Source organism: Alligator mississippiensis, chromosome 5 (genome assembly GCF_030867095.1).
Source record: "Alligator mississippiensis isolate rAllMis1 chromosome 5, rAllMis1, whole genome shotgun sequence".
Classification (NCBI taxonomy): Eukaryota; Metazoa; Chordata; order Crocodylia; family Alligatoridae; genus Alligator; species Alligator mississippiensis.
In genome coordinates, this window is record NC_081828.1 from 85,477,027 (window position 1) to 85,500,918 (window position 23,892).

At 41.3% G+C, this 23,892-nt stretch overlaps 1 protein-coding gene across 3 annotated transcripts in view; it reads left to right on the forward strand.

Moving 5' to 3' along the window:
* Positions 1-21,845, forward strand: part of GALNT1 (polypeptide N-acetylgalactosaminyltransferase 1) — a 220,396-nt gene extending 198,551 nt beyond the window's left edge. For all 3 annotated transcript variants that reach the window (XM_059728581.1, XM_006269681.4, XM_059728582.1), the window contains 4 exons: positions 1,480-1,619; positions 7,202-7,300; positions 10,652-10,786; positions 20,950-21,845. In XM_059728581.1, the coding sequence (XP_059584564.1) occupies positions 1,480-1,619; positions 7,202-7,300; positions 10,652-10,786; positions 20,950-21,096 (521 nt within the window). In that variant the 3' untranslated portion in view covers positions 21,097-21,845. The remainder of the gene's footprint in view (positions 1-1,479; positions 1,620-7,201; positions 7,301-10,651; positions 10,787-20,949) is intronic.
* Positions 21,846-23,892: the final 2,047 nt, after the last annotated feature.

A 23,892-nucleotide genomic window follows, 5' to 3' on the forward strand; every position in this document is an offset into this window, starting at 1 on the left:
CAAAGTTTTGTGTCAGGCTTGTTCATGTGATTTTGGTTCCATTAAAATATTTGAGATGTATGCTGGTGAAAATGGTGTGGCAGTGTCCCTTCGTCATGGAAATGACTGTATTCAAAATATTCCAGATTTTTTTCCAACATGACCCCTCCTCTTTTTAGGAGAAAAAAGGAAATGTATTGCAAACATTTCCACATTCTTTTAATCATTTTGATACAGTCCTTCTATTGTTTGGATGAGTAGAAGCTCATAAATACATTAATGTGCATCAAATCTTGTTCTCACAACATAGAAGTATATATAATCTTTTATTTCATGTCTGCTTGAGTTGAGGAATATTATTTTACTGTTTCAGCTTTATGAACCTTTCTGAAGCTAAATATAACAGCTTTTAAGTAAGTGCTTTGAGTTGCTGTGCACCACCTGCTGGCAAATTTAATTTAACAACTAAATCTCTTTGCAATGTTCCAAACTCTACAAAAGAACAAGGATGCTAATGATATTTTTTATATCCTAATTGCTACCTCTGAAGACAAAATAGATGGAAATACTCTTTTATCAATATGAGAATGATATTGTCTCTGAATATCAAAGGTATCAAACTTCTAATTAATGAGACAGACATGGTCCAGTACGTAGTGCATCAGGCATATTTAGATTCTCTACAAGTCTGTATTTTTAAACTTTAAAATATATATTGAAGAGGAATGGGGGAAGAGAGAAGAAAGCTGGATAGAGGAGGAGAAGGAAAAATGGCAGTTCTAAATATTAGCAGGCTTTCTCACTGCATCAGAAATGCAGCAATAAGGTACCGAACAAATGATAAATAATTAAAGGACTAGTTGTTATGTAAAGGCCATATTCTACCCCTTTTCTTTGTGCAAACCTCTCAGGTACCCTAGTGAGTATTAAATATTAGTGGGAGAATACAGTATATGGTGCTGGCCTACAGAGCCTCATTAAAATGGAATTCTCTCTGTTCCACAGAATGAAACCCAGCTATGTATTATGAAGATATTATACTGCAGATTGAGAATAGAGTGCAACAATATTTCACAGTTTTTTCCTTCCCTAGCGACTAGGTGATTTGCAAGCGAGTTGTTCTGTAAAGCTCTTAATGGAATTGATAGTCATGTATCCCCAATTAAATTGCCTTGTCTTTCCAATAAAGGATCACATACAATAATCACAAGAACATAAAAAGTGCCCTACTGGATCAGATCAGTGGTCTATCTAGCCCAGTATCCTATCTCTGACAGTGGCAGAGTGGATGTAATAGAGGAAAAGCAGTGAGCCGGATATCTCTACAATGATCTATTCCTTATTCAGTGCCCTCCCTGGCATCCCGCTCATGATTTGCTCCACATAATATTAAGATGAACAGTACAGCACACTGTACATGTAAATAAATTTAACCTTCATCATAGATGTATTTAGCAACATGTGTGAGTTGACGTGTCACAAGCAGCTATTTTTCAACAGGTGTTACAAAAGTTGATTATGGAGACATATCATCACGACTTGGGCTAAGACGCAAGCTTCAGTGCAAGCCTTTTTCTTGGTACCTAGAGAATGTTTATCCTGATTCCCAAATTCCACGCCATTATTTCTCTTTGGGAGAGGTAAGAATTTTAAATTGCATCATTTTAGTCGTCTTCTGTTTAATGTATACAAAATAAGTTGCGTCTCAAATGCTCAAGTGCAGATATCTGACAACTAGCACCTTTCTTCTATCAAGTAGTGTGTTTGACCCTTGAGTGGAACAAAGTGCATGGTACATAATGGAACATTACTAGGCTGTTAACCCATATGTCTAAGTTTTTTGACCTATATCCTCAAATGGGCTTGGGTATGGCAGGAACAAGCAACTTATCATAGAAAATTGGGGATGGAAGGGACCTCAGGAGATCTAGTCCAACCCCTGGCTCAAAGCAGGAGCATCCCCAACTAGATCATTCCAGCCAGAGCTTTGTTGAGCTGGGCTTTAAAAACCTCCAAGGATGGAGATTTCACCACCTCTCCAGGTAACCCATTCCAGTGCTTCACCATCCTCCTAGTGAGACTTCTTAATATCCAACCTAAACTTCCCTTGCTGCAGCTTGAGACCATTGCTTCTTGTTCTGTCATCTGCCACCACTGAGAACAGTCTAGCTCCATCCTCTTTAACTACCTGAAGGGTGGTTACAAAGGGTGCTATCAAATCCCCCCCTCAGTCTTCTCTTCTGAAGACTAAATAAGCCCAGGTCCCTCAGCCTGTCCTCATAAGTTATGTGCCCCAGCCCCCTACTCATTTTGTTGCTCTTCTCTGGACTCTCTCCAACTTGTCTGCATCTTTTTTTTTTTTTTTGGAAGGGGGCAGGGGGGCTGCAAAACTGGACACAATATTCCAGATGCAGAATAGAGGGGAATGATTACTTTCCTCAATCTGCTGGTAGTGCTTCTACTAATGCACTGCTAGTATGCTGTTATCCTTCTTGGCAACAAGGGCACACTGCTTAGTATCCACCATAACCCCCAAGTCTTTCTGCAGAGCTGCTGCTTAGCCACTTGGTCCCAAGCCTGTAGTGGTGCATAGGAACAAAACTGGCCTCAGGGGCACTCCACTTGAGATTTGGCTGTCAACTAGATCTCAAGCTATTGATCACTACCTGTTGAACCCAACGATCCAACCAACTTCGTCCACCTTACATTCCATTCATCCAACCCATACTTCCTTAACTTGCTTGCATCAATGCTGTTGGAGACCATATCAAAAGTTCTGCTAAAGTCAAGGGATGTTTTGTCCACTGCTTTCCCTGCATCCACAGAGCCAGTCATCTCATCATAGAAGGCAGTCAGGTTGGTCAGGCATGACTTCCCCTTGGTGAAGCCATGCTAATTGTTCCTGATCACTTTCTCCTCTCCCCAGTGCTTACAAAAATGGATTCCTTGAGGATCTGCTCCATGTTTTTTTCCAGAGACTGAGGTGAGGCTGACTGGTCTGTAGGTCCCTGGATCCTCCTTCCCTTTCTTAAAGATGGTTAGTATATTTGCCCTTTTCCAATCATCCAGGACATCCACAGATTGCCATGAGTTTTCAAAGATGATGGCCAGCAGCTCTGCAGTCGCATCAGCCAACTCCTTCAGCACCCTTGGATACATTGCATCTGGCCCTGTGGACTTTTACATGTCCAGCTTTTCTAAATAGTCCCTAACTTGTTCTTTTACCACTGAGGGCTGCTTACCTTCTCCCCAAACTGTGGTGCCCGGTGCAGTAGTCTGGGAGCTGACCTTGCTTATGAAGACCAAGGTAAAAAAAGGCATTGAGTACTTAGCCTTTTCCTCCTCATCGGTCACTAGGTTGCCTCCCCCATTCGGTAAGGGACCCACACTTTTCCTGACCTTCCTCCTGTTGCAAATATACTTGTAGAAACCCTTCATGTTACCCTTCACATCCCTTGCTGGCTGCAACTTCAATTGCCCTTTGGCATTCCAGATTTCATCCCTGCATACCCAAGCAATATTCTTCCCTAATCATCTGTGCAAACTTCCACTTCTTGTAAGCTTCCTTTTTGTGTTTAAGCTCACTGAAGAGTTCTCTGCAAAGCCAAGCTGGCTGCCTGCCATATTTTCTATTCTTCCTGCGCTTCAGTTTCTAGGCTCTCAGCTCCAAGAACAAGGTTCATAAAACCAAGGTCCCTCCTACTATAAACAGGGTATGCGCTGAAGATGAGATTCACAACTGAGTGGAAAGATGCCTAAGCCAGCCGGTGGGTATCCTGAAGAAAGTTATGCATAACTTATAACAAATTATGCCTGTCCTTGCCTTGCTTCCAGACTTTGGTACATCCTCACAGCCTGAAGTTAATTGCACATGTGAGACTTGGATACTCAGCATGAATATACATTTCTTCATTTAAACATTTGAATTGCCTCTTTAGTTACAGGGAGTTGCTGGCACCAGTAGGGCTGATGTCTGCTTTTTATGTAATACCTACTTAAATCGCGGTTTTGCGGATTTTGGGGAAACTGCAGAATCCCAGAGTGTCCGCAAAATCAACAACAGCAACAACAACAAAAATTAAATAAAAATAAAATGTTAGCTCCCCAGTGAGAGCTAGCATTCTTTGCTGCCAGAAGGGGAAGGTGGTGGGACGGCACAAAGGACAGCAGAGAAGGTGGCAGCTGCCCCCAGGGTCTCTTCACAGTCAGTGCTGAGAGGCAGAGTTGCTTGAAGAGCAGCCCAGTGATTGAGTGATTGAGATGGTGGCTGCCCCCTCGTCTCTCCTCCTCCCCGGGGCCTCTTTGCCAGTCAACGTCAAGGGGTGGAGCCTCCATGAAATGACTGCAGAATAAGAACTTTACACTAAAATTAACCTGCAAAAATTGGTAAATCTGTTGCTTGATTTAGGTAGACACCTGATAATAGCCTAGTCATTAGAACATTTGCTCAGAATGTGAGGAACCTGGGTTCTAGATATTCCTGAGTTTTGAAGAGGTTCAGATTCGTATCTCTTATCCTCAAGGTGAGTACCCTAATCACCAGCTTTAGAGACAAGGCATCTATTCCCCACCATTTTATTGAAGGAAAGTGACCAAGGCTATTGTGCTGAATGCTGAGCCTACCTATAGCACTGTGCATGCCTATTGAAATGGGCCCTTCTGGGGATGCCTGGCATGAGACGCTTTCCTGTGTCTTAGATGACAGAGAGACATGGAGAGGCTTAGCTCAGCTCAGCTAATATGGCAGCTAAGATGGACGCCTGTCTCTTCCCTCCCCTCCCCCCACCCCCTTCCTTCCCCCACTGCAGTGCTTAGGTGACAAATTTAAGATGACAAATTTAAAATTTTCTGCATATAACATCTGATTACTGGGCTGGGTGCCTGAAATTAAAAGTAGTCTTGGATTCAGATAAATATGGTATTTGTACTTAAACATGCACAGGAATACAATAATTATTTTATCAGAGCAGGCCAGTGCTTTGTCTAATTCAGTGTCTTGCTTGTGTCCAGTCCTGGTGGCATCGAAGAAGTTGCCCAAAACCTTTGAATGCATAATTAAGAAGTATCTTGATATTTTTTCCATAAGCAATTTTAAATTCTTTAGTAATCTCTATAAATAAGTAGTGGTTTTGTGCTTTGAAGCATAAATTTTATATTCTTTAAAAAGAATCCTTATCCTATGTAATATAAACATACATGTATTTTATGTGCACATCTAATCTTCCCCTCATGACCAGAGGCAGAGAAATAAAAAAACCACACTTTAAAGTCAGCATGCTCCCATGTTGAGCACAGCACAGGCCCAGAAGAAGCAGCATGTTAGTTGCACCCAGATTTCCAAGCATCTGTAGAGACAGGGTGGTTTTGTGGGGCCTTTTTTTTTTGGTGCTTTTATGTAATAGGTGATTGAATCAGCTTTAGCTAAAAGTGCCAGAAAGCCCCACTGAAGCACCCAATCTATACATACACTGCAGAGCTGGGTCAAAGTAATGCTCTGCTGCTTCCAGTAGAGCAGTTTTTCTTTTCTTTTTCTTTTTTTCCCCACATCTGTCAGCTCCCACAATGTCTAGTTTTTCAAAGCCTTACAAATTGTTCACTTGCTGTCATGTGCTTCTGAAGAGATGCACTGTAAAGCCAGAGTATGCTGATAAAGTGTGAGCTCTGAAAAACAGTATGCTTCAAGACACAGGGGTGTTAACAAGGTGGACATGCAGACCGTGAGGTCCTGTTTCTGTGAAGAAGTAAGAGACCAAGGGTTTGTACCCAGAAGGTGCAGCAGAGAGGCCAAGGAAGATCTAGTGCTTGGGAAACCAAACTACAGAAACGTAATGAGCAGTTTAGGAGCACCTGCCCCCTGCACCTCAAATATATGAGAGCCTCTAGCTTTGGTAACCTGTCTCTGATTCCATCTTGGACAGCTTCAGTGGCACATTATGAAAAAAGATGTAGCATATATGAGAATCCAGTTAGACTACATGTATTACTAGAGAAGCTTGGCATCTGACATTCTTGCTACATTGTCAGTGAACTTCACTTGTCATTGTTATTTTATGTGAATTAAGTCTTTTTGGCATGAGTTATGGTGACTCATCTTTAATTACATATAGACATTAGCATTCTTAAAAGGAAACTATTCTGAGAGTTCTCAACAAAAATCTATTAATTGATTGCAGATCAGCATTTCATTCCCCCCCCCCCCCCCCCCCCCCCCCCCGTGGTCTTAATACTGTTGACTGAACAGCTATATAGACTTTCTAAAAATGGGCACCTGATACAGTCTGAACCCAAGTGAGACATTTCAGTCTGAAAAGGGCACGCTTAGGAAATTCTATCTTAAACTGAGCTATGTTTTTCTTCCTCAACACTGGAAAATCTGCTGGCAATATGTTTTTCTGTTTTTGCTTTTCAATCATTTCTTGTACATCTGAAGTACATTCTGCAGTTCATATTAGTAAAGACAAAATTTGACATCAATATTCTGCTTAACTAAAGAAAGCAACTGGAGTATGACTGTTTACATACTATTGTTATTGTTGTTAGTTTGCAAACTACCTGGGGGTATACATGGCTGCAGCAAACAACTGTGCAGGACTGCTGAGGTGCTTCATGTGTTTGCTGCAGTTTTTACTTCAAAGAGCATCGCTTCTGTAATCAGCTACATAGGACCACTAGATGGAGGAGCAGTGCTCTTTTGAAGTAAAAGCCATAGTACACAGCTATGTGGCTTGTCTTCAATTTGACACCTGCTGTGAACCACCCAGATATGATATAATCAGTGATGTCAAAAACATGGCCTGCAGGCTACATTCAGTCACAGGAGCCCTGTTGTCTGGCCCACAGTGCTGCCCTTGAGTCCGGAGTTGACTTGCACTCTGCTCGTGTTGTGCACCAGACCAGCCATGCACATAAGAACCTGGATACATGCTGTACATGGCACCCACTCGAGTTTGGTCCAGGGTAAGCACTGTGCAGCCTGAGTCTCAGAACAGCTAGAGCAAGTACTGCATGTATTGGATCCGGGCTGTAGGATAGGAGGTGGGAAGCCTGTAGGCCCAGGCCAGGCCATGGGACTGGCCCTGCACCATTCATTTGGACCATAGGGCCAGGTGAGTCTGACTTTCCTAATGTAGGTCCTGCTGTATAAATCAGCTCCCAGTGATAACCCTGAGTCCACTTTTTCTGCAAAAATCACCTTTTTAATGTGTTATATCTCTTTCTTTAGATAAGAAATGTGGAAACAAATCAATGCCTGGATAACATGGCAAGAAAGGAAAATGAAAAAGTTGGAATTTTTAACTGTCATGGAATGGGTGGCAATCAGGTAATAAACTATCTTAACTAAAAGTCTTGCATCATTACGCATATGATATATACTTAATTTCCAGCTAATCATACCAATAGTATACCACTAAACAGAGAAGTAGTCATAGTTGGCACTGGATTTATGACCCAGATACCTTGCTCCAGGCGGGACCCAAACCCTCAGACCAACCTTAACCATATCCTTGCTGGGCTGCAGGCTTCACAATCTGTGCTAGCTTTGCCTTTTGCAAATCAATCTCGCACTCGCTTACTGTCTCCCAGCTGTTGTCCTTCTGCATCCTGGTTACATTTACCACAGCAAGCCCTGTTTTTACATCACACAATTGTTCAAGAAAGCTTCTAGTCCTAAAAACAACTTTCAAACCATGCATCTGCAAAAAAGAAAAAAAATCAGGCACCTCTGATAAGACCCGTTTTTTTTCCTTCTGGTTCAGGCTGTCTCCTCCTGCTCAGAATAACTCCTCAGCACTGACTCTGTTTACACAGCTGAACTCTTGTTTTTGTAAACACCTTCCTGCCTTAACAAGCTGCTAACACTTTTCCTTCTAGGATCTTTATACTTTTTTTGGAGGGAGGTGGGGGGGAAGCAAAGACACTCCTCACCCCCATTACCAATACACAAATTCTCTACTAGTGCCGTGCATAACCAAATGCATGTTAGCACAACAAACCAAAGCAGGATAAAAGAATGAGCAAGTGTCCAGTAACATGTCTTGTTTCTCCCTGTGCCCCCTCCTAGCTCTCTAAAATAAGCCACCTCCAAAATCAAATTTCTGTGGCACTATTTAGTCTCAGGGGCACACAGGGTCACAAGGTATCTGTTTCACATCCCCCGTCCCTAATCTCCAGGTGGAGCTCTGTACCCTTCGTATTCTTCCCTCAAGTGTCTCTGAGCTCCCTGAAGCTGCATTGCCTGCATAACATTCAGGCTTGCCAATAACTTGCACCTGTAACTTCCACTTACTATCTCGACAGCAAACGCACACTGTTCCTGTAACCAGTGCCACACACACATATGTTAACAATCTCTGCAAAGCAGCACTATCCTGTAACCACTTACAAATGCATCAGAGTCGCAAGGACTCTTCCCCTGCTGAGTCACACACTCTCTCCAGCAGAGAGATTAACTTTATCTGCTTCTAGGTTCCTGTAATACCAGCTATAGGAGGTTTGTTATTATGGATTATGTTTTAATCCAAGCAGACCACAGCATGTACCCTTGTCCAAACTACGAACCTCAGGCACACTCTGAGAGTAGGTTGCAACCCTGTCTTTCTTGAAATTGCTGCTCCTGCCTCCAGCACACCCGTACTCTACTCTGCCTGACCCAGACAAATAATGTCCCCTTGGTCAGCAGTGCAATCAACCAACTTCTTGCACAAAAAACTCTAATACAACATGGTTACTTAGTTTATAACCCTATTTGGAACTACCATACAGTTTTACCTTACCAGCAGATCTGCACCCATGACTCCACAGTCTTAGTCCACTACAAGTCTTGGCTGAAGCCTGCCAACAAATTCCCTGATCAGTCAGATTACTGCCCTCAAGTTCCAGTCCCAGGGTTCCAGTCACCAATTGTTGGCACTGAACCTGATCCCAGTCCCTGAGTCAGAATCGCCCATCCCAGCAGATTCACCAGTTGTTGGCACTGGATTTATGACCCAGATACCTTGTTCTGGGCAAACCCAAACTCTCAGACCAACTATGACCTTTCCATTCAATAGTAAGCAAATTTTTTGATACATGATGATAGTGGGTAGGAATAATACAAGCAATTCTATATCTACCGGTCCCAGGGCTGTCATCGGAGTCCAGGTACATCTGGCCAGGATGTGAGCTTAACTCTGAGGTTCTGTCTTGAATATCAGATGTCAGCAGCCTGGAGGTCAGAGCCCAAGGCCCACTCCCCATCAGTAGGGAATATATGAGACAAGCTGGTGGCATGCCCTCTGTCCATGGTGCCTCAGGTTCCTTTTCCAGGGACCTGTTGTTGCTCTGAAATCCCTTCTTTTATATTTTTTTCCCCTCGTGATGAATTCTCATCTGTGGGCATCACTGGTTGGTCTTTTTGTGGTCATCATGCTGTCCACATTCACTCCTGTCAGCATATGCCTTTGCTTCACAAGCCCATCACATGCACACATTCTAATTTGGGCTTCCCAGTCTTCTCCTAATTTGATCTGTTCCCCAAAACCAGAAAGCCCAAGGACTCTCAGTTGGGCACTGTGATCTGGTGCCACCTTATCTCGTGTTATGGAACAGTGTGCTACATGCCTACAATTTCCCAGCCTGTATGTCTGTTCCTGGCTGCTTTGAAGGCTGTGAAACTGACAGCCAGGCTTTTAGAAATCAGTTAACACTTGCCATTGCCCTGGACCATTGTCGTAATGCATATCTATTTTATCTATAAGCAAATTCCCAAAAGCAAACCTCTAAATACCATTACCATATGCATTTTGAAGCATTTCAAGTGTTATATCTGACTACCCTATCTTCCAGCATGCATGAGTGGCTGCTATGGCCTCACCAGCATGCCTCTGGATTTGGTACATGTGAGAAGGAACAGGTGGGTGAGGGATGCTTAAAAACATCCCATCCAGAGTGTACTGCAGTGGCTGCATCTACATGAGACACCTGACTGAACAGTTGTTACTACGCAGTCATTTAATACTTGCATACACAAGTATTAAATGACTGCACAATAACAGGAGTTACTGTGCAGTAGTGTCACCAAATTACTTTTAGGTGACACTGACTGCACGGTAGCTCATTACTACTGTGCAGTAGCTTTGCATCATCCTTCGTGCCATACAATGGTTCTGTACAGTAGTAATGGGCTACTGTGCAGCTAGTGTCTCTCGTAGACACAGCCAGCGTGAACATAACTTTTTTGTTCCCTGTGGTTTGCTGTAGCGTGGGCCTACAAATGCTTTCTGATTCCTTCTTTCTGAATGTGGCAGTTCAGACCTAAATGTACTGTTGGCTTTTTTTATTTTATTTTTTTTCCTTTTCCCAATGCTCAACTCAGGAATTTTTGTACCTGTCTCGCACTGATTTTATTATTTTATTTGAAAATATAATCACACATCAGCTCTTGCCAGTTTACATTTTCAATTTAGAGGCTCACTTGTTTCATTACAGTAAGGTCTGTCTTCAGTTTGAAAAATTCATTTAGTCTGAATAACTTGTATATTTCTTCATATGGCTTTATACTTGCCTCTGAAGAACAAGTGAAAATAAATAAACATTTCCTTAAGGTTCAGTATAACTATTTATTAAGTGATATGCTAATTTTTTTGTTCTTTCTGTGGAACCCATTATTTAACATTATTATTTTTCTATTAAGGTTTTCTCATATACAGCCAACAAAGAAATTCGAACAGATGATTTATGTTTGGATGTCTCCAAACTTAATGGTCCAGTAACAATGCTCAAGTGCCACCATCTAAAAGGCAATCAGCTTTGGGAATATGATCCAGTGGTAAGCCTTCTAATGATTTTCAACCAGGAAATAATCCAATGAAATTTCATACATTAACACGAGAACTACCATTTACTGGGTCAGACCGTGGGTCCATCTTGCCCAGTATCCTGTGGCGCACAGTGCCAGAAATACATTACACCAGCAATAAACTGAAGCAGTGTTTTTGTTAGTAGGGTCTCTTGGTCAAAACGGTGAACCATAAGTTGGAGGTTTTTCTTGTATGGCATGCAAAGCCACTCCATTGGACCCAGCAGTATAGGGAAGTTGGGGCCCTGCTGGACATTGCCCTTGGTTAGCCCTCTGCCAACACAGCCCCATTCACCACACTAGCAAGCAACTTGTTGCTTGCCACTTCCCTATATCCCATGCTCCATCTGCTGCTGCCCTGTGCAGCAAGCCAGCTCCAGCCCATGGCATGGGGTGAATTTAACACCCCCGCTGTTAGTGAAAGCTATATTCCTGTATGTAATTGGTTTACTCTGTAATCTTGGGAAGTGGGAAGTCACTTTAATATGGCAATGAATAATTCTAATTCTACTTACTTCAAAAGAGCAAGACTGTTTGGAAAATGCTTCTTCTCATGGATGCTGTTTTAAGTTAGTGCGAGACTAGAAACTGAAAATTATGCTGGCCCATATACTGGAGCCTTCTGTTCAATCTGGACTGGTCAAAAAAATCTTAAAGATCCTATCACAGCTTCAAGATCTAAGAACTTGCCTCTGTCACAGTTAATTATAAGTTGTTTTTCTATTATTGGAAAGCTAATTATTAGAAAGGATAACAAAATCCTGGATTTCAAGCTCAGCCACATTGTAAGATATTCAACTTCAAAAAAATATCATATTTTCTTTCTGTTACTGAAAATCAAATTGAGCTGCTGAAGCTAGAAACCAAACACTGGTTTGCATCATTTGAAAACTTAAAAAAATTATGTGGTCAATAAGTAGTGGGGTAAGTGGAGTTTTCAGGGGTCATGTATAATGTGACCTGTGGAGCATTGAATTAAAAAAAAAAAACTTGCACGGGAGACTGAAATTTAAAAATATTAAAAGGTTTTTCAGTCTCACCAGCCTGAAGGCTAAGAAGTGAGCATTGAGGACCAGGGTTGGATCCAGAGGAGATGTGTTGTGGGAGCAGCAGCCAGGAACTCTCTCCCCCCCCCTCCCCCCCAGTCCCTGAAGCTGGTGGGATTCCACCCCTCTTGGCAGCTTCTCCCTTTCTTCATGTTCAGTTGCTCCTCCTCCTCTCCCCTGCCTGCTACTGTCCACTGCTGACTGGAGGGTAGAGGGGGACCCCCAAAACTGTTCCTGCCAGGCTGCACAGGGCCCTGGGCTCTGTGGGGGACAGCAGCAGCAAGGGCAGGCAGGTTCCCTGTCCCTCCCCAGTCTCCCTAGGTGTTCCACACCAGCCTGAGAGCCGCCCACCACTGCTGCTGTTTCTGGCCAAGCCTAGCTCCCCATGCAACCAATCCCTACGGTCCCAGCTGGAATGGGGAAGGGGTGGCCAGGACAGCAGCAGTTTTGCAAGTCTCCCTTTCTTGCACTTGGAGACATAAGTAGAGGAGGCAAGGAGGATAGAAGAGGTGTGTTGCTGAGTACTTAGGGGAAGTTGGGGGAATTCTTACATGATTTGAGAACTTAAAAGGAGAAAGTCTCAGCTGTTGTTTCCACAGCATGGTTTGCCCACTTAGAATTTGGAGGGATGTTGGGAATGGGAGTGTAGCCACCCCTGTAGCACTAGTTGCTAGTCATGCACACCCCCTTTTCAGAATTCTGTCTTTGTACCCCTGAAATGGTTTTGTAGTACCCTGGTTGAGAACCACTGTGTTAGACTGTTGGGTTTCTTTTCTGAATCGTGACCTGTCAATGAAAAATAGCCTCTTTTGTCAGCCAACTTGTGGGCTAGGAGGATTAAAGAGATCCCAGACCTCATGCAAGGTGCCGTCTGTCTTTTACAAGGACAGTGTCACTCTCGTGTCACTCTCATGTATCACTAACTTCCACATCAGTTAGTCAGTTTCCACTCCTGTTTCTTTTTTTAAAACCTTGTTCCCTGGGTGAATTGAAACTTTTTTACCTGCTGGATGTTTTGGAGCAATCTTTTTTTGTTTTTTCCCCTGCTCCCCCCCCCCCCTCCTTTTTTTGGCTAGTAACCAGTCTTTGAAAGCTATGTTGAATGGCATTTGCCAACAGGGTAAAAAAGACAGTCTGTATCATTTTGAGGATTAAGTGGTTTTCAAGATCAGGATTTACTATATTTTTTTCTAAAAACTAGTCACCTGGATAGAATAGGGTTCCAGTGGCTTCTGCTTCTTGCTGTGGTAGCATTCCCATATCAGAGGTATGTAGAACAGCAACTTAAACTTCAATCCAAAGCTTTAGCAGTAGTCATTCTTTGGCATTCTTTTATTGAAAGCCTTACATCCCTTTATTGTGCTGTAAAATTAAGGCATTTTACAAAGCAATGGAATTTGGAAACTACGTATTTTATTGCATATTATATGCTAGAGATTTAATATACACATCAATGTTTTTGAAAGGCAGAATGAAGAATATAAGATCTTTTCTTGTAGTAAGTAACTGAGTTAGCAGCAGCTAGGGAGCTAAGCCTGCTCATTTGTTCTGCTCCTTGTGAATCGCTGCAGATTTTACTTTGTTTCACTCATAAGCAGCAGAACATGCTTTTATGCTATTTCTTGCATATGATGCACACTTCAATTTACAGCAGGTGTTTTTTGGGGAAGATGTTTGTGTTGTATTGCAAGTGTTCATCTTTAAAAAATTTTCATTCCTTTCTGATTTTAGTTAGGGAAACTGGTCAAAAATGATGGCCAATAACCTACTATGCAAACCAGTTCCCCAGAGACTGCAGTCTTTTCCCATTGCGCTTCCAGTGAATTCAGTGCTAAGTGTTCCACATAATTAGGCACTTGATTATAGACCAGATCAGTTACAGATGTAGTTCAAAGGTAAGTATTTGTAGCTTAGTTGAGTTATCTTGATCACAGGATTGTTTTCTGCCCCTGTAATTTTTTCATGGCTGGATACATCATAAGTGTGATGCATTTTAGCAGGTAGATCAAAGTATCTCGAGCATCTTGACTCAGTCTGATTGATTGATCAGGTTTTGTTAAATCCTTTAAAAATCTAACTGCACTAATGAAATAACTGTTTCTTATTGTGCAACTGAGATTGAAACAGGCCCTAGTATTCTATTGGTATTTTCTTCAAGTTATTTAAAAACATGTCTACCTTATTTATTTATGCTCTTAGTAATTACCATCTTCCTCTCAATTACTGCTATTTACCACTGCTTAAACTAGAGAGTATTTTTGACACTGACAGTTGATAGAGCAAATAAAAGGATTTCTTTTCTAAACAAGGAAATGAGTTTTTCAAATGTACCTTCACTTGTCTTCCCATTTCACACCCTGTGATAAGATTGGCAGAGATCAAGAATAGGAAAGAAGGTGAAACTTGTTTCTGTGCTGTTTTGAAATATGGTCCACAGTGCAGTCAATACTGTCATGGACTGGCCTCTTGCACATACAGTAAGAAAAGTGAATACTTGTTCCTTCCTATATTTGTTTGGCCAGATAAGCTGTATCCTCGCATGCAGGCTCATGTGGTTTGTGGTGTCACAAACCGCACACATTGCACATTAAACTGTGCACAGCGCTGCTAATTTGTAGTGAGGGGACAAAATTTTGCTACAAAAAAAACCTGGAAAAAAATGTGGCACAAAGTATGCAAAAATAGCATGTGTCAGGACAAATGCAGACAGAGGAGCAGATGGTCCAGGGCGGCCTGCTCCCCCATCGTGTGATGCAGAGTCCCTTTGTTAAGAGTGCAGAGTGCCTTAAGATGGGGAAACAGGCTGCCCTGGGCTGGATGTCTCCCCCCCCCCCCCCCCCATCTCCACATGCTGCTCCCCAGCTGGCTGGGGTGTAGTGTGCTTTAGCTCAGGGGCTGCCTGCTGGCTAGCACCACATTGAGGCACCCTGTGCCCCAGCCAGCCCCCACCTCTGAAGCATGTGGAGTCTGGCCAGGGGCTGCGAGGACCTGGACTTGGGCAGTTTGCCCATAGTGGGACAGCATGTCCTACAGTAAAGCACACATGCAGGGGCATGCACTGCAACAGATTGTAGTGGCACAAATGTGTACCACTACTATTTGTGCCTCTACAGGTACATGCCCCTGCTTGTCTGGATACGGCCATAGTGTCTTTGGACCTCTAATAAGAATAAATGGCTGCAAGTCAGTATTAACGATGAGCCTTTCTAAGTAACCCTAGAACATTTAGTGTGAAATTTTCCCTAGGTCCATATTTTCATTGCCTAATTCTAGATTTTTTGAAGCATGCATACAACAGGGAAAGTGAGGCATGAACATTTGCTGTTTTGGAAAAAAAATTAGAACAGGAGATGAGCCAAGGTAAAAAGGCAACCCACTCCAAAGACTTCTGCATTTTGTGGGAGGAGTTAGAAAGGGAGGTACTTGCATAAAGTGCAGTAAAATTGTGGCCATTTAATGACTCTTTAATCCAGTTTTTGGTTTTCTCTCATCTGAGCTGTTGTTCAAGACCTTGAGCCTTCACTCCCACCTTTTATGAGGAGAGGAAGTTAACAGTTGTGCTCTATGGAACTCTCATCAGCAAAATGAATTTTCACAAAAATGGCAAGGAGCACAGAAAAGGATTGCCTACTTCTGCCTAACTTGACGGTCTAGAATGAGAATTATGGTTAAGAGCACTCCAATCAGTCACAGCATGCCTAAGAATTCATGTGACATAATTGGCTTTCAACTAGATTGCAAATATAGCCAACTCCATCTTATTTCTTATTGCTCAGAGTGTAGAATTAATGGTAATACTCTCCCATTAATATTCTTGTTCCTGGAAGAAGAAATTGTAGAAGTGTTTGCCATTTCTGGTGGAAGGATCAGTGTTTTGACAAGTTATCTAAGAAATAAAGTCCTCTGTTTTTCTTGCCATTTTTGAGACTTCCCAATTACCTTTGCTATTTTTAAAGAGTCTTTCATTACCTTTAAAAGAGAACTTGTTCATAATAAGAATTTACACAGAGTGGATTCTTTAACATGCAAATGTGACAAAACCATATAATTTATAAAGCCCATAAAGTAAATATTGCCTGGTTTACATATTAAAAAGCAGTTTTAGAAATAAATTGGGTATGTCAAATGTTTTTCATAAAATTATATTTCAGAAGTTTGGTCCCCCAAACAAACAAATATAAAATATTTTAGTTCATTTTAGATAGTGTTCATTAGCTGTATCAAATAGCCCATAAAGACTAAATATGACCTTTACAAATTGAAAAGACAGTTTTCTGGCAAAACCAAATGTTTTAAAAAATAACCTTATCTCTTTCTGTAGTTTATTACAATGCTGCATGCTATTCATTTAAATAGTAAAACATTAAAAACCTATTATAACTAGTGCTGAGATATTGCTGATTTTCCAAAATGTAAAGTATTTTTCTTTACAAGCTGTACAGAAGCTGTCCAGGTTTAAAATAAAAAATAGCATTAGATTGTTAGCATTTTGTCAAAAACTACTCTTTAACTTGTGCACTTATTTTAAAATATGGAACTTTCCAAGCTGCCCTATATTCCTTGCAGGATCACAAAATAGTGACCATTGTAATTGACTGGTCCTGATTCTAATTTTGAGGATGCTGGAAAGAAATATGATATAGTAGGGTTTTGTCTTTTAAAACAGTAGATGTTAATAGTTTATTAGTAGTTTCAGCTTATAGACAATAATCCTGAAGGAAATATTGCAATAGACAGTTTAGTCTGTACAGTCATCAAAGGCCCATGATGAATTATGGGTAAATGTAACAAATTGCAAACTAGTGTTGTTTATCATAGAGATGTTGCCAGCCTATGTTTGATTAATATATTTTAGTACTGCATTAATTTAAAATTAAACAGGTATGTTTTAATACTTTGTTAAAAAAAATGTCTTGAAAAAAAAATGTGCACACTTTTTGAACCTGTTGTGAAACAACTGCTACAACTTTCATATATCCTTTGTAGTTATTAAGATGTTTGGTCATTACTGAGCAAAGCAAGACAGATTTAAATGTTTCAGGGCACAAGGCACAGGCTGTTCTGGAAAGATTATTTTCTTAGTGTATTCTGAAATGAGCTCAGTTTTCAGGCAGTGCCTTTTGAAATGATGTAGATTCTTCTGTATTTTTGTTGGAGCTTAATCAAAATATATTCTGCCTTGATTCATAAACCTTTTGTACCTCATCAGTGCTGTGTTAGGGCACACCAGAAGCACTCATAGCGCATCCCTGTCAGATTCTAACAAATCTGTGTATTCTGTTAAATACCTTGTCACAAGGACATGAAAAAGGATAACTCTTTTTAAACCAAGCTTCAAAAGGCTTTGTTTTAAATAAGATTTTTCAGGCCTGTATTTTTAAGCTGGTAATTTGTGGGCTGAGCTTACTTTTTTTTATAAGGTCTTATAATGAGCAACATGCTTTCTCCCCACCCCCGTGTTTCATTTTTTGCAATATCTTTTGCAACTAGCAGATTCGTTATTTTCCCTTGGACTGAGAATAACATCCAACTTTATTGGGTGTACAAAAATAAATGAATAACAACTTAATTTCTACTAGAGGTGCACTGATATATCAGTCACATATCAGATTGGCGCCAATTAAAAACAATTAATGTTATAGGCAATTGGCTTTTTTAGCCAATAATGTCACCAATAAATGCCGCATGTATGCACGCAGCCGTAGCATGCACATGGCCAGGAATGCGGCACAGTAGCTTGGAGTGCAGCATCCTGCCAGTAAGTCTTGGAGGCGGGAGGGAGGGAATGGGCATGGGCATGGGGGGTGCAGATCCCCCATGGTGAGGGAGGGAGAGGGGCAGGGGCAGGCACTGCCTATCCCCTGCCCACCCCACAGCACAGCGCTGTCGAGGAAAAGGCAGCAGAGCGAGTGCCCCAAGCAGGGGTGGTGCTAGACGGCATGTGGGGGACCATAGCCACCCCAAAATTCCCTGTAGCCACCCCTCCCAGCCCCACACAGCTGAGCTTACTCTGCCCCCAATACATCTCCAGCCCAGCCCCTCCCACAACCCCTCTGGCTGGGAGGAGGCTGACACAGCCCCTGGCCCCAAACCCACAGTGGGCAGCCCATCCTTGCCCCGCTCACTAATCCAGGGGAGCGTATGCCTCCCCCAGGGTTGTGTATAGTGGCAGGGAGCTGCCCTGCCGCCACCCCCACCCTTCCCCGCATCTTCTGGACAAGCCACCTGCAGCTCCACCCTGCACCTCGTCCTGGGGCTGCATTCACTGCCCTGGCTGGGCAGCACCTTCCCCTGTCCCTGCCCCACTCCTTCCCTCACTGTGGGGGTCTTGATCTGCCCCTTCTCTCTCCGATGGCCCTTTCCCCCAGAATTACTGGCAGGAGGTTGCTTTCCAAGCTGCCCAGCTGCATTCCTGTAAATCAGCTATCGGATTGGTATTGACCAATATTACTGGTTAATAATTGGCTATTGTTATCAGCCAAAAAAATCTTTATCAGTTCACCCCTAATTTCTAGAGCTATTAGAATGAATGTGAATTCTAAAAGGTCCCTGTGTGAAGAGAGCTCATCCTGCCACCACCTTGATATTACATAGTTTGCTCATAAGGAGATGATTTATACATTCACCCATGGTAGTCACTGGTGACCTTCAGCAGTAGTTGATATAATTATTAATTTGCAGCCATTATTTGTTTTTTAAAAAAGTTATAGCTTGTCAGAATATACAGTAAAAGCTTTATCTGGCATGAGTAGAGTAAGAGGGGTGCTGGTTATCTGACAGTTATACAGAAGACACAGTGCCTTACTTGTAGTGCAAATACTTGATGTGCATGCTGGATAGACTTGGCAAAGATTCCAGTTGCTAAAGTGAGGATTTGTACTGGGGGATATTGGAAATTCGGGTTAACAGAGTATTCCAGTTAGTAAAATGCCGATTAACACAGCTTTTATTGTAACATCTTAAATCCTCACTTCAGTAGTTTGCATATTGGAATATATTCTTTAATCACTGGTCTACTCTGGCCTATTCTTAAAAGCTTTGGGAACCATCCTTACAATTACCAGGCATAATATTAAAAAATGCACTTTAACTTGTCACAGATAAAGGTATGAGGGCACTGTCAATGTCTTGCCATTGCAAGGACAGGAAGTAGTTTATTAAAATACATTCAAGACACTCAGTGAAGAGCACTCTATCCCCTCCCCCAGAGAGAGGCAAAAACCTCCTTCATGCCAGTCTGACCATGGAATAAAATTCCTGCCTTATCCTAAATGTGGTATTTGGTCTGGCCTTGAGTAGAAAATCAAGATAACCAAACCAGGAACTCTCTGGGTTTAAGTCCGAGCAGGAGCTTCAACACACCCCCACCAAAAATCGGAGCCATCCCTGGCTTTGGCAAAGACCTAATACTTCTGAGGAAGGTGTGGAAAATAGAACCTGATACTCATAGCAACAGGAGCTGGGGAGAGCTCTTTCCTGGCCCTGTGGCAACCAGCCAAGCCCAGAAACTAGCTTGGGATAACCAGACACCCTTCCCTCTACACTTGTTGCATTTTGGTTCATTTATCCTTTTTGTGCTATGGAAAGATAAATAGAACAGCATGTCTACTTTACTTTATTTCAATTGTTTATAAGTGTGTAGGTGTGTGATTATAAATGTCTATTGTATTTCCTCTGAGATTAGTGAGAGAGGGGAAAAAAAACAAACTCTTCTCAGTTTTTGTTAATATGGGACCCTTTCATTGCGTCTGTTTTCCTGCTGTTCTTCTATCAGTCTGCTGCCTCCTATGCATAGACAGCAGACTGTTGTACTTTCTTGTTTGGTGAAAGAAGCCACACCAGTATCAATGCAACCCAGTACCACAGCTGGCTGGTTAATTAGCAGGGACAGTACAACTATAATTGAATTCTTCTTTTGAAAGAGGCAGGAAAGTGGAGTGGGATCAGTCACTACTCCTAGTACAACAATAGCAGCTGCAGAACAGGCATTACAAATTTGACAAAACCCTATGCTTGTTCTGAAAAACTTAATTGACCTGTCATAAACTTCCTAATGAAAGAAAAACATTTTAAAAAATTGAATTAGATCTGATTTATAAATAATAGTAATGATAACCAATTTGAGAGAGATTTGTTATAGAAGACTAGCTTCCAGTTTTTTTTAAAGTTTGGAGACCTCTTTGCTGGCCTGTGGATGGTCAGTGTTTTCTGATTTTAAAAAATAACTAAAGTCATTACAAAGTTGTAGAAAATCTAATTTCTCATTTCTGCTGATTCCTGAACTCTTTTTTTATTCCTGCTGTTTATATAAAAAATCATGTGAACTCAGAAATTGACCATCTAGAATAGTATAACTTTGTCTAATGTCTCAGAGGCTTTTGGTCTCAGAAATTCACTGAGGCTGTGTAAAAGATTTCTTGTGATCACAGTGGTTGGACATAAAGGAAACCTAAGCAATATGTGAACTTTGAAAATATAGAGACCGTGTAAAGGTGTTACACTTGTGCTGGCAAAAAAGCCTTTCATGTGCCACAGAAGGAAAGCATACAGCTGTTCATATGGTTTCTTGCAGGCCCCTGGTATCCTAGTGCCCTGTGCTCTCTCTGTCTCTCCAAAGGGGGAGAGAGGGAGAGCACTACCTCCCTTATAGCCTGCCAGGGATGAGCAGTCAGGGAGCCCTTTAGGCGTGTGCCAATCCTCCACAGCCCCTGAACAGACCTGAGTCTGTCTTCATGGGGGCCTCTAGCCCCAGCATAATGCATGAAATAACAAATTCTCAACATCCCATTTAATTCAGTAGTAGGTCTTTGTCAGAATGAATATTCTAAAATACTGCGTATTTTATCAAATAGTTATTACATTTGACTCAGCAGTAGACTTTAAATATGCCATATATTATATGTATAATCATGCTTAACACAGAATATTTTCTGGAAGCGGAGGCTGGATGCAGTGACCTAAAAAATCTTCCAGTCCTGTGTTTTTATGAAAGAACTTTAACAAAGACAAAGGTGGATATATTTTTCTAGTGTGCATTTTTCTAGAAATCTTAATTGTTTTTCTTTTGTTTGTGTTTTTCTTTTGAAGAAATTAACCCTGTTGCATGTGAACAGTAACCAGTGCCTAGACAAAGCCACTGAAGAAGACAGCCAGGTACCCAGCATTAGAGACTGCAATGGCAGCCGCTCACAGCAGTGGCTTCTTCGCAACGTTACGCTTCCAGAAATATTCTAAGAGGTTTTAAAAAGAAGAATAAGATTGACTGGGCTACCTCGGCAAATATTCTGGCTACGTCCTCAAGTAGCGGAAAAAGGGGGAGATTTCTGTTCTGCAGGATGCAAGGTTCATCAACTGTTAGAACTCCAGCTTCTGTAGCTCTTCAGTTGCTGTGAACCAGCCTTTCCTGTGTAAGAACACAAAACAACCATGCATACTAGTGAAACTGCACCCGCTGATGTTTACAAGATTTGAAAAAGTTTCTTCCATCAGCGAATCATTCTAGAGAATGTTTAGACAATGGAAACATAATCGGTGCTCTCTGGAGATTTGCATATCGTTGTAGTTTGCTTGCACATCAGTAACCTTTGCTGAAAGTGCTGTTGTAATGAAGAGATTTCCAAGCATTTTTTCTCCTGGTTAGTACTGGTAACCAGCCTATCAAATATAGATTAAGAAAAGAAAGTAAATGGAACAGAGAGCTGGACATCAGATTCACTATTACGAAATAAGATTTTTACAGTCAGAAACATGTAAAACAGGGTTTAATGGAAACTAAATCAGAACTATGAAAAGTACAATTTCTTAAAGTATCAAATTTATATGTAGATTTTATACCTCAGTGGGGGCAAAAATAACAAAGTCAAATGACAATTCTTTCTGTTTTCGGTTATGTGACAGTCCATGGATATTTTTTCCCGGTGGGTCTGAAATTATTTTGGGTGCAGGCAAAATGAACTTAAATAAATTTGGTTCTTTGAACGTTGGTTCAGTTTTTTCACTTTTTATTTTGTTTTGTGGGCTCTTGGAATTGTAATGTATCTTTTTATTACTGTCTGAAAACTGGAGGTTTAACATGCTGTCTAACTGTTTTGTCCAGACCTGCCACTTCAGTTGTACTTGGATCAGTCAGCTTGTGGACTTTCATGCCCAAACAAGATTTCTTAGTGCATTTTGAACTCCTTAAGTTAACTTTGCTGATTCTGCTTAGTGTCCAAGATTCATACTACTATACTACAGACTTGTTTTCACAGCAATAAATCTTTTGGGTTATTTTGTTTAATTCCAGTCATCAGAGAGCCTGCAAAATGATTTATTACTTGGGTAAGAGGAGATGAACATAGATGAAGGTTTTCTGGTATTCTTTTTTCACTTCATACTTCAGATGTGCTTCATTGTCAAGTGCATATTTAGATTAGATTTCTGAATTGTAATGTTGATCTGCTGCTTTTTTCTAATAAAACTTGAAGAAAAATTATTAAATTGGCATGGTTTTTAAAGCTAATATAGCTAAAAGCAGTATGACTATGTGCATTACATTTGTCTTGCACTTCTGAACTGTTTATTCCATTTGAACTGAATCTCTTGGTTGTCTTTGTCTTGACAACAAGCCGTAAAATGCTCTGACAAAACATTGCATTCTCTTTATAACAGAAATGCAAGATTTACATAAATGAGAGGGTAATTTTATGTTAAATGTTGTTGTTTGGCCAGTTGCCCTGTGAAGCAAATTAAATTGAGACAAGCAAAAGATGTGCAGAATTACACTGTTACAGTCTGTCATTATAAGTTGATTTAATCAAACAGATCTGCTATTTCTTCATTATTTTTTGCACTAGTACCCTTATACACCTTCCAGCACAAGAAAATGAACAATGCACCTGCACTGAAAAGCAAAGCTTGCCATCTAATTTCAGACACAAAAAAGAGATGGGTCAAGCAAGGGCAGTATCAACAGGGTTACAGTGCTACACTTCTGGTCCACAAACTCCTCAGTATGATGTGGTTTAGGTAAAATAATTTAACTTAATTATATTTCAGTCATGCTTTTATTGGTGTTGCTCTACACCTGGGTCCTAAGGAGGGATTTGATTTGTGAAAATAGTGACTTACTGTATTATATCAGGGAATACTTTCAGTATGCAGGAGTTACTTGGAAAAAAATCATCTGGGGAGTAATGGCGAATTGGGCATTGAGCCAGACTTCCTTGACATACCGAAAGACGGCATATAATCATTTACGCTTGCTTTTCATCCTTTGGCTCCTCTCCTACCTCCTTTCCCCTAATTTAGCATCTACTTCCTTCAAGTTCTTCATGCTAATGCTGTAATACATCACTATCCATGTCTGCTATGCAGACTTCTTCAATTGTTCTTAATGATTTGTTTCTACAGACATTTTTTTTTTCAGTCCCAGTCTAATGAGTTCATTGGACAACTTTGAAAAAAAGTTTGGCTGTAGATTAAGTGAGAAACATTTTTCAAACTAGAGAAAAAATCTGTTGGAGATTTGGGAGTAAACACGTGATGAGTAATTCCATGCCAACATCCTGTTACATTTAAATCTTTTCAGACCCTAGTCATAGTTCAGTTTTCCCATAAAATTTTATTTCCTGCTTAGCAATTTGGAGGAAGCCTGCAGCAGAGTTAATCTGTGGCCTCTTGGTTTCTCCCAGCTGCTGCTGCTCCCCTCCCCCTCATCACTGGCTGCTGCTATAGTCAGTCTTTGGCTCTTCCTCGTTACACTGGTTTTCACTTTCTGTCCTCATCCTAGGAAATGGTGCAGTGTGATGCAGTGCCAGGGGAGTCCACAGCTGAGGAGGTGAGGGGGCCCTTTTATCCATGCATGTAGTGCAGTTGGGGGATGGGGGAAAGAGGGCCTTAAGTTGAACAATCCTGTTCTGTTATGAAGTGGGCACTTCCACTCTTTATACCTTCTTAATCTTCAAAAGTCCTTCATCCGCTAGCAAGTATGGAGACTGTCCTCTTCTAGTGCTTTTACCTGTGACAAGAATGATGTAAAAATATCTTCAT